The 10,479-nt window shown below is 40.8% G+C and overlaps 1 protein-coding gene across 1 annotated transcript; it reads right to left on the bottom strand.

Annotated features, from left to right (window-relative positions):
* Positions 1-2,109: 2,109 nt before the first annotated feature.
* LOC103712109 (putative isoaspartyl peptidase/L-asparaginase 2) lies at positions 2,110-5,131 on the bottom strand. The gene is made up of 3 exons (XM_008798517.5): positions 4,684-5,131; positions 3,057-3,143; positions 2,110-2,813 (listed from the first exon to the last, which is right to left on the bottom strand). The coding sequence occupies exons 1-3, from the start codon at positions 5,077-5,079 to the stop codon at positions 2,304-2,306; spliced, it is 993 nt and encodes a 330-aa protein (XP_008796739.3). The 5' UTR covers positions 5,080-5,131; the 3' UTR covers positions 2,110-2,303.
* Positions 5,132-10,479: the final 5,348 nt, after the last annotated feature.

Raw genomic sequence — 10,479 nt, forward strand, 5'->3', positions numbered from 1 at the left:
TCCTCGGGCCTGACTCCAAGCCTAACTATGGGGCTGGCTCCAAGCCTGATTTACTGCTCCGATGTCGGGCCTGATTCGGGCTCAGTCTCGGCCAGACCCGGGACGGGCAAACCATGTACCCGAATCCGGCTCGAAATATTTATAGGCCGTACTTTTAAGCCCACATTTCACTCGAATGGTCATGGACGTAGCTTGTAGCCTGCTCCAAAGTTGGCCCGGCCTGATAGATCTCGGCCCAGGCCAGGCCCACTCTCAGTCCTATGCGCAAATCATGAGTTTGCATCTTTATATGAAAAACAAACGCATCCAATTCAATTAATATTTAGTATGATTATAAAAAATAATTGCTCTCAGGAAATTGGAGGACCAATTTTTCCAAAAGTTAATATAATTAGTCCACCTACAAGCATGAATAATTTAATTCATCATGCACTATTTTTTTTCAATTTTTTTATCTCAGAATTTTCAATGTTCAAAACCAATCCTAGTCTGAAGGTTTCTGTTATCTAAACTTAATCCATACTATTTACTTATATTAAAGGAGTGAGTAGCTACAGTTTTATCTCAATTTTGGGGTTATATTTGAAAACATTACATTAATCTTCTTATCACTTGAATGGCCGCCACACGAAATTTAGTCAGCCAAAATTTGAGACAAATAATGAAAATAGCTCGAGAGAAATAGAAGGTCCTAATTAGGGATTAAGGGTAGAATATTATCCTAAAGGAGAAGGATTTAGAGAGAGTGAGTAGAGGAATTAGGAGAAGAAGACAAAAAGGGAAAAAGAGACGGTCAAATAAGAGGCTAAGGTTTTGAGAGGAAGGGGAGAGAGAGAGAGGGAGAGAGAGAGAGAGAGAAAGAGAGTAGCCGAAAGTAGAATAAGGTTGTCAATGCTTGAATAGAGCACAATGAGGGGGTTGTGGCATAAGAAAAGTGCAGTAGGAAGAAGAAAAAAGAGCAAGACCGGCTGATTGGTGGCGCACAGCGACCAAGACCGACCAGATCGAGGCGGAGGTGAGTGAGTACATGGGTGCAAAGAGAAGGGGATTAGGAGTATAGAGAGGCTCAAGAAAAATATAAGTACATTTTGATTTCTAGTCGTCTTGTTAAATATGTTCTTAGGAAAGACTAACTCAAGTCTAATAGTTAATTTGGTAAGCAAAAAAATTAAGACGCTATGTTTGAAAACAGAATAAAAGGGAGTAAAATTCATTTAACCTATATATTCCATTCTTTTCGGTCAAATACTCATTAGTGCACTTGAACTAAACCATCTTTTGAGAAGGAAAAATAAGTATTTCCGAAAGGTTGGTACATAATCTTTTGCCTTCTAAATTCATTTACTCTACTTAATCTAGGAATAAATTACTCTACAACATAGAGGAGCAATTTATTCCAAAGCAAAGAGTGGTAAGAGCAAGTTAACCAAATTACTCTAGACCATAGATTTTCAGTTCGATCACAGGTGATCTACAAGTTGAGTAGGAGCCAAATATAATACTGATGCTCTCACCCGGACTTACATGGCTGCCTCAAAATTCCTATGCAGGATCAGAAGTGGCCCTCCCTCTCTAACCACTTGGGTTTCGGCCTCCAGGATTGATCTATTCAGATTAGAACAGGGAGGCCCCTCATTTTGATCCAAATTTTATTTGAAGTTGGAAAGAGATGGAAAATTTAAACCCGGACGCAAATTCAAGTGGATCGTTGCTAGTTTGAGTTGGATCAGACCTACTATTTTGGGTTTTGGCCTTATGTCAACGAGACATATGAATTGCAGCCCAAGACCGTGAAACTCTGAGATACCTGCCTCTTAAACCTTATCCCTAAACAAGCTTATCTTTCTTTCACTTTGCCCACCTCTTTCAGTGGATGCTGAAGTTTTGAAAGAAAAAAAAAATAGAAACAAGTGCTCTGAAAGCAGATCCAGAACCAAACATAAGCCATTCTCCACTTTGTCATTTAACTAAATGTGCAAAAACTATTTTTTCAGCATTATATATTCAAACATCAAACTTGTTTAAAAAAAATATTTTAGTGGAAAAAAAAAATTTTGCGAACCAAACGAGATGGCAGATGTTAAGGTGATAAACATGATGAACAGATGGTGAAAGAGGGCCTACAAATAGAGATAATATTACTGTTATTCTCCTTCCATGACGGGCATTAATATTCGCTAACCCACCCGTCGACATTCACCCTGAGAAAAGAGAGAGATCCCATGCATCTGGCTATGAAGGCAGACAAATTCCTAGAGTTGTCTTCAAGACGAAGACAACCGGCCGGGAACGTATACGTACACCTACTCCCATATCCCCACATCCATGAACCCATCTTCGGTAGCACAAGCCCTAAACATTCCTGTAGTATTAAATCCATAGGCCACCTCGCCATTTCTCGAGACCGCGATAAGCCCGGCCTGGCCTTCGTCCAGCCTGTTCTTGATGATATAATCCACTGCCTCCTGGAGGCCGAGACCTTTGTACTCCATGACCGCCGCCACGTCCCTCGCCAATGTGCTCCGAATGATGGCCTCGCCCTCGCCGGTGCATGAAACGGCACAGAGGTCACAGGCGTAGGTTCCAGAGCCTATCAGCGGCGAGTCGCCGATGCGGCCGATCATCTTGTTCATGAGACCTCCGGTGGAGGTGGCGGCGGCGCACCACCCGCCGCTGTCGACCACGACGCACCCCACGGTCTCTGGCGCGTAGATGCTGATAGGGAGGCCGTTCATTTGCAGAGGGTTGTCCACCATGGATCCAGCGCTGGCGCTGCATGTCTCGACGCCAGGAACTGGAACCCTGTAATCAAACTGTTCGATTCCAAGTATATATAGAATATCCATCAGATGGGGAATGAGTTGGTGTTAAACCATCTACGTTACATAGAGTTTGCTATTGCATAATGTCAATTAAGTTGGCCCCGGCCACAGAGAGTAGAGATAGGAAGGCTGAGCTTTGATCTTGAAATCAAAAGGACCCAAAAAGAGGAGACAGTATAGATGGATAGATCAAAAGAAAGAAGAGTTAGTGATGGAGGAGGATGTGGGACGAACCAAGATGCTGTTGGCTTCCTTGGCGAGCTTCAGCATGCCCACGTTCTCTTCAGTGATGAAATAGCTATTGTCGATGACTTCTACACCCTGAAACAAACAATGGATTCAATAGCTTCAGTCAAAGAACAGAAGAAAAGGCAAACCAAACAAGAGAGAAGATGCAAAGAAAATTCTGGCACGAAGGCTCGACGAAAGTCTTGGCTACGCAATGCACAGCCGCCCATATGCCCTTTCCTAGAGAAATTTGCGCATGAAATGATCCAGTGCATCAAGATTTGTGCAAAAAATAAGGTCGGGTGGCTGATCTTTGGAGTTGGTAGAATTCGGTGACTCAAAGTTCCGGCAATGTAAGGACCCACGTGGCTACCGTCGAGAAGCATGAACCAACCAAAATAATTGCTTATAGGACTGAGATTCGATCTTAAATAATTTAATCACAAGTGTCGGCGCGCTTCAGATAGTAGATGGCAGCTACAACTTTAGGTTTTCTTAAAGAAAAAGCACGGTTAAGGTTTCAAAAGTATGCTAAGTTGGGTCCTGGCTATCAAAACCTAGTCCACCCAACTACAGTGACCGAAAAGGACGGATTAGATTCAGTGCACATCGCCCGTTCTAAAATTGCGTCACTAAAGTTCCACGTAATGCTACACATGAAAAATATTTCAACCATATGACGAGAGGAGATTGGTAGAACTCATAGAATTTATAGGCAAATATGAGGGCAAATTAATAATATAGGTGTTCTTTTGATACATAAGAGAAGCTCATCCTATCATTAAGTCGTCATACATGGATTTTTTTAAGGGAAATTTGTATACACCAATGACTGCAGACAAAGCATGTTCTAAGGGGAATATTCAGTCTGTGGGTCCGCACCAAATGCCTTCCACACGATCCAACCACATGCCTCCATATGCAGAATATTGTGTGGGCCAAAAGATGGAGACAATTGTGGAAGGAATCCATGCCATCAGAAATATAGAAAATTTCTATATGTTCAAATTACACAACAAATTTCTATCATTTATATAATTTTTAAAAATAATATATTATATACATAGTATGTCAAGATAAGATTCTAAAAGTTATGCTCCGCATGTATGCACAAAAAAACAAATTGCACTCAAATTATATTTTTTCATCTGATTAAGGTAGAATATTATTTTCAAGATAAAAACTGCAAATTTTTTTAGATGTCGAACTTAGAACATATGGTTGCCGGTTAGGGTTTCTAAATCCACCCATCTCATATGCTAGAGGTGGATGAGGGTAGTCCACTGCCACGTAGAACAAGTGAAAGCAGCAGTGGCATAGCAGGTTTTTTTTTTAAGTACTTTTTATTAGGACGTGTCATGTACCCAAATTGCACAAAACTCGTACAAGTTGGGTTGCAGAGGATCCCCTGCCTGCCACCCTACCATGGCCCCAGACGTCCGGCAGCACTGGCAAGATTCCTCTTTTCAGAGTATCTACCGCGAGTGCGGATACCTCTCACGAGAAGCCACCACAACCGACCACGTGAAATAAAGCCGTGTTTTCAGAGTTTACAACGGCTCGCCGGACGGAGATACAGTCACCGGCTTTGAGAGGGAGAAAGACAGAGGGAGGTCAAAACAAACGGCGTTACCTGCTCGCGGGCGAACTCCTCGGCTCCGTCGAAGGCGAGGTAGGAGTGGGGGGATTTGTCCATGACGAGGCGGGCCAAGGAGATGGGGTTCTTGACGGTGGAGAGGCCGGAGACGGCGCCGCACCGGCGGCCGCGGCCGTCCATGATGCTGGCCTCCATCTCCACCGTCCCTCGCCGCGTCAGCGCGGACCCCCGCCCGGAGTTGAACACGGGGTCCGTCTCCAGTCCCCGGACCACCATCTCCACCACGTCCACCGCGGCGGCGCCGCCCCGGAGGGCGGCGATGCCCAGGTGGAGACACCGGGAGAGGACGCGCTTCGCCTCCTCCTGCCGCTCCGCCGGAAGGTTGGGGTCCACACCGGCGCCCCCATGCACGGCGATCGCCCAACCTCCCATCCTCTCTCTCTCCCTCTCTCCGATCTCTGTGAATACTGGGATGGGCACTTCCGGGCCACCGGTAGCGCCATTTTATAGACACTTGAGGAAGTCCGGACTTGAAATGTTCTTATATTCGATTTTGTAAAGTGACCGAGGTCCGGGAAGGGAATGCGACGGTGCAAGCTGAAGGTTTACTATTTACCATTTACATTAACGGCTGTAAAATTAAAACGCTATAACAACTGGCTGAAGGTATCCTGTCACGTTCACTACTTGCAATGAAAAAAATAAAGCAGTGCCCATCATTGGCAAGTAATGGGATGGAATACCAATATGTTGATATCCAATTTTTTGTCCAAACTCATGTAAGGAAATTGATGCAATTTGTTTCGTCCAAAGTCACAGCAGGGGATTGATGCAAGTTGTAAAGCAAACGTGATTCCTTTGTTATGTTTGACCACTCATAGGAAACCCTAGTGGCACCAAATTTAAGGCTGATAAAGTGAATAATGTAGCATGACTTCATATAGCTTTTCATTTTAAACTTAGATTAACACCATTAATGATTTTCCCTTTTTATCATATGTTTTTAGGCTATTCAATGTTTATACTTTGAGATATTCAAACTAAATATAAATATTTAATTAATTTTTTTATATAATTCATTGGAATGTATACAAAGCTTGTAAGTAATAATATTTTATAGCATTTCTTTTTTGCTATTTGATTCTATCATTAATGTTTATTCAAATTTGGTGAGCGTGAATAAACATCTAAACTAAGTAAAAGAATCGTTATCATTTAATAGATACTGGTTTGGACAAGTAACGTGTGGTGGTGATTAATAATTTAATATAACATCTCTTAAAAAACGAAGCGTTGAACTCGTCAGCGCTGGAATCCAAGTTGGATTCCGCTTGTCGGCCCGCTTCGCAAAACGAGGGAATCTCCAGCCGACAAGGCACCGGGAAAATCTCCTTGGATGCAGGGAGGATTCGCCATTCGTTTGCTCTTTCCTATATCTAGCCGGGCCCACTTCTCGGCCATGGGTACAGGTGATCTTGGCCGTAGGTGTGTCATCAGAGGGATGGCGCATATTCTGGGGACAAAAATTCCAAACACGCTACTTCGCTGAGTCAATAAAATCATTAAAAATTGGATGCCAATGACGTAGAACTGAATACTTGCTTCATCTTGATTCTGGCCTAATCTTTTCCTATCCCAAACTTCAAAAGTATCATGAAAATTTTAACCATATTTTTTATATCAATCAAAATTTGTGACGAATCCTAGTCTGCAAAATTTTTGACATCTTGGGTTGCGAAGAATCTATTATGATTGAAATAAACTATTATAAAGTCCTCCTCCAAGATTCACAATAGCATGAAACTCAAGAGTGGCTAACACGTCAATCAAAATTTACTGTGTGGCATCTGTAGCCAAAGAAAAATTTTACTCTTTAACAAGTGGCATCGACCTATAAATGAAAATTTCTGATAAGTAGCAATCACCATGTTTTCGGGATTACTTTACAAAGTGTTTATCTACAACAAAAATCTTGAAGTACTGTTTTCTGCATTTTGTTTGTTTCCTTTGATCATGGCATTATAAAATTTAGTGACCTATTTATCATGATGCACTCCTACTCTTTTCAAATGGGGAAAAAAAAGTTGAAGTGCAGATGAATTGTAAGTAATTATCAAATCATGCAGCCACTCTAACTATCATCCAATTGTGGAACTCATAAATGCTCCATACTTTTTCATTTTCCTTTTACAATTTTTATTCTCCAACATTAGAGGAGCTCTAATGCCATCCGATTATGGAACTCTAGTTATCGTCCAATTGTGGAACACTTTTTCGATGTTCCTTACTATTTGTATTAGTAACTCTAGTGCTATCCAAATCGTAGAATCTATTCATGGTGCTATCCATAGCATAGAACCCATTCATGCTTTTTGTAAGTTATCTTATTTTTTAATGTTTACCATGCATATTGTGTCACATCAAGGTTAAAGATGTTATAAGACACAAAGAGGTGCCTCATTTAATGGTCATGCCATATAACTGTAGCTCTAATGTGCCAATTTATTAGATCATTAGGAGTAGAGATATTTCTTCAACATGGCATTTTTTTAAACATGCCTCAATAAGTTACTTTTAAGAGGTTTTGGATTTGATTATAGAAAAGCAGAACTATAAGATATATAAAAAGTATGTTGCAGGCCCTACAACTTAAAAAACCATGAGTGAATTGGAAACTATATTGAATCTAATTCCAAGCAAGTTCACATGAAAAGCTCAATAACATGGAGAATACAATTGTTAGCAAATATAGCACGCCACATGAATTCCTCAAAAAAATCCTCCTTTTATTTTTCCCTTGACAATGAGCATAGAGAACACCATCAGAAACCAGTTCCAAAGATTGAAATAGCAAATGACATTTTTCGATGAAATTTGAAAGCATATTATAAATAAAAAATTTGACAAGTAGATAAAAAAAACAATGCGTCTGTAGATAATTGATTCAAGATTTGTATGCACCATGATCTGTGAAAATAACAATCCCCTTTGCTTCACCCTACACTATTAGAGACAATTTATAATAAAATTTTGATGTGGATGTATACAATCTCGAGTTGTTAACTCTCAATTGCCTAAATTCTTCCAAATAATTTTCGCTCATGGTTATCTAATGCCTTCATTTTCCAAGAACACATAACAGCACTTTGTAGAGGGAAAACCAAAATTAATCCCTACTTTGCATAAAAACAAGAGACTAGAGTCAGAGCTTACTTTTGTCAGCATGAACAGATTCGGAATCCAAGGGCTGATGGCTCGAAGTTAGCCACGCGATCACGTCACGTGAAAGGAGGTACGGTCACTTTGGGTGGTCCAACGAGGTTGGCGCTACGTGACATTATTTAACGCGTGGCAATAAACAGCTCAGTTCTGGCCGAATCTGGATCCAACTGGATCTGATTAAATTATTTGAGATACTTGATGGTCTTTTTGCCTAAAAGTTTGGCTGATGCTTTGAACGAAGGGTGAGCCACGCCCCCTCGCAAGTTTACATGATCAGTGCCCTTTGAACAACCAAAGAGTCGCCATTCCGACGCACCGCATCACAGCCTTCTCCGCCCCAAGGCTGGAACCAGCTTTGCGCCTTTATCCGGGAATTTGTCCATTTTTTTTTCCTGTAAGCAAATAGATTTTGGGTGTCCATACGGCTAAAGTTTTATTACCATAATAGGATCAAGATGATAATGACGATGACAATGATAATAATACTAACAATAACAATAGTAACAACAATTATTGATTTAGAGAACATTTGCCGATCTGACCTTGAAGGTGATTTGTGAGAACCGGCCTAATTGGGTCTGTTTTAGATTGAAATCGGCAAGCTCAACTGACTTCTATCTTTCATTCAAAAAAAAAAATGAAAAAGGCTCAAAATAGAGGATGTGTTCGCGATCCTCTGCCCCTCCCCTTCTGTTGAGCCTATAAACCCACGGTAACCATGGCTAGTGTGGACTACAGGAGTCCGACACGAATCGGCTACTGGCCGTTTAGACCACTCCCAATCGTCATCTGATTCTTGAGGGGGTGCAAAACTGCCATGTTTATCCTTCTTAAGCACTCCTATTTAACCCTCTCCCCTACGGTCGATCCATGACCGAGCCTCACTCCTTTCTTCTTCCTCACCTCTGGTGGTCGTTACCCCAAACCCCCTTCTCTCTCTTAGATCCTACTGTGCTATGTTTTTCCCAGTCTGAGTGTTGCCACTCATTTTCCGCCGAAACCCACCATCCTCCGTCGAGACCCACCACCTCTACCACACATCGGTGAGCTCCCTTCCTCCTCCTCCTCTATTCTTTTTTAACTCGAGGCCTCTCCCTCGATTTAACCCAACTAAAGATATTGTTTCGCTTCAATTGGCCTTGCTTATCACCATCTTCAGCTAGTGCTGCCATCCTTAGTCATCGCCACCATTGTAGTGGCCGCCTCCGCGGCCGATTGTACTATACCCGATTGTCAGATCCCCGAAACGCACCCTGATTTCTCTTCTCTTCTCTTCTCTTCTCTTCCCTCTTCCCTCTCTTCTTCCTTCTCTCAGTTCTTCTTCTTCTTCTTCTTATTTCTTTTATTTTTCTTTCCATTTCTTGTAATTAATTAATGAAAAAAGAAAAATCCTCTTTTTCTCTCTACTTTACTTGTAAATCAGATACATTGATTGGTCTAGGTCACCGATAGACCAAATCCAAAGCCCCGAGTAAACCTAGTTCCTCTTTTCCTATTTTGGTCGACCCAGATTGAATAGGTCAGGCCCTTGATTGGACCTAAACCAAATAGATCAAACTCAAAAGCGCAACTGGCCTTAGATCATATATCTCTCTCTCCTTCCTATGTTAATTGACCCCTAGACCGGATGCAATGATTTAGCAACATCATCGAAATCAAAACCCGGTCTTGATTGAACCTAAACTGAGTCTCTCTCTCTCAGCTCGACCTCAATTAGTCGACTTAGATTGAGTTTAATTTTTCGTAATTAGTCTATTTTTTTGATTGATAAATTTTATCTAACCCGAGAACTTTAATTTGCTCGGGTAGAAACCTAGGTATGGATAGCAAGGAGGCATGATCGAGACCGGATCCATTGCATTCAGGTAAGCACGAACCCCACCTTCTGGTAAAATTTATGTTTTGATCCAAGAGATGGTCGAGACCTCTTGACATTAGACTAATTTCGATAGGTTTGACATAGATTGGACATTACCTCAGAACATTTCAAGTTGTGATATGATGCTTTATAGAAATCTAATATGATATTTAATTATTTTAGATTTTTGGACAATTTTCTTGAATGATGAATTCTGCGAGATTTTAGAGTGAAAAAATAGTAAGTTACCTTTACCCTTGATGATTAATCATGCACATAACCCCCTATCTTTATTCTTTTATTAAATATGCTAACAGAGCTTGGTAACATCATCACTCTCTAGCCTTTTTTTTTTCTTACAATATCTTAGCTAATTTTGAACAAGGTTAAAAAGACTAATATATCTCAAATTAACTTTAGTCTTTTTTAGGCTAGCCTGTTCTTTTTAACTTCGTCCCAAATTAGCTAAAATATAATAAGACCCAAATAGGTTAAAGAGTGATGACTTTGATGATAAGGTCCATTAGTTTATTTAACAGAAAATAACCCTAAGGAGTTATATGTTATACACATAGCAAAAGTTAGATAATGAAATGTTTAATTTTTAAATGTTAGATGGAAAAATCTATAATTACTTCAAACCTCGAGGAAGGACCGTGTCATTGACTCTCTCTTTTTTGTCTATTTATTTTTATTTAAGAGCAAGAGAGGCAACACAGATTCCCACTTCCTTTCGTATGGGCAGTTAAAAT

Source organism: Phoenix dactylifera, chromosome 11, assembly GCF_051530095.1.
Source record: "Phoenix dactylifera cultivar Ajwa chromosome 11, Ajwa_hap1_PhDact_Kaust_v1.1, whole genome shotgun sequence".
NCBI lineage: Eukaryota > Viridiplantae > Streptophyta > Magnoliopsida > Arecales > Arecaceae > Phoenix > Phoenix dactylifera.

Excerpts from the sequence above, each read along its gene's own strand:
- LOC103712109 (XM_008798517.5), bottom strand. The coding sequence starts at position 5,079 with ATGGGAGGTTGGGCGATCGCCGTGCATGGGGGCGCCGGTGTGGACCCC. Across the intron at positions 3,144-4,683 it reads AGGAGTTCGCCCGCGAGCAG|GGTGTAGAAGTCATCGACAA; the intron begins GTAACGCCGTTT and ends TGTTTGTTTCAG. Across the intron at positions 2,814-3,056 it reads AGGAAGCCAACAGCATCTTG|TTTGATTACAGGGTTCCAGT; the intron begins GTTCGTCCCACA and ends GGAATCGAACAG.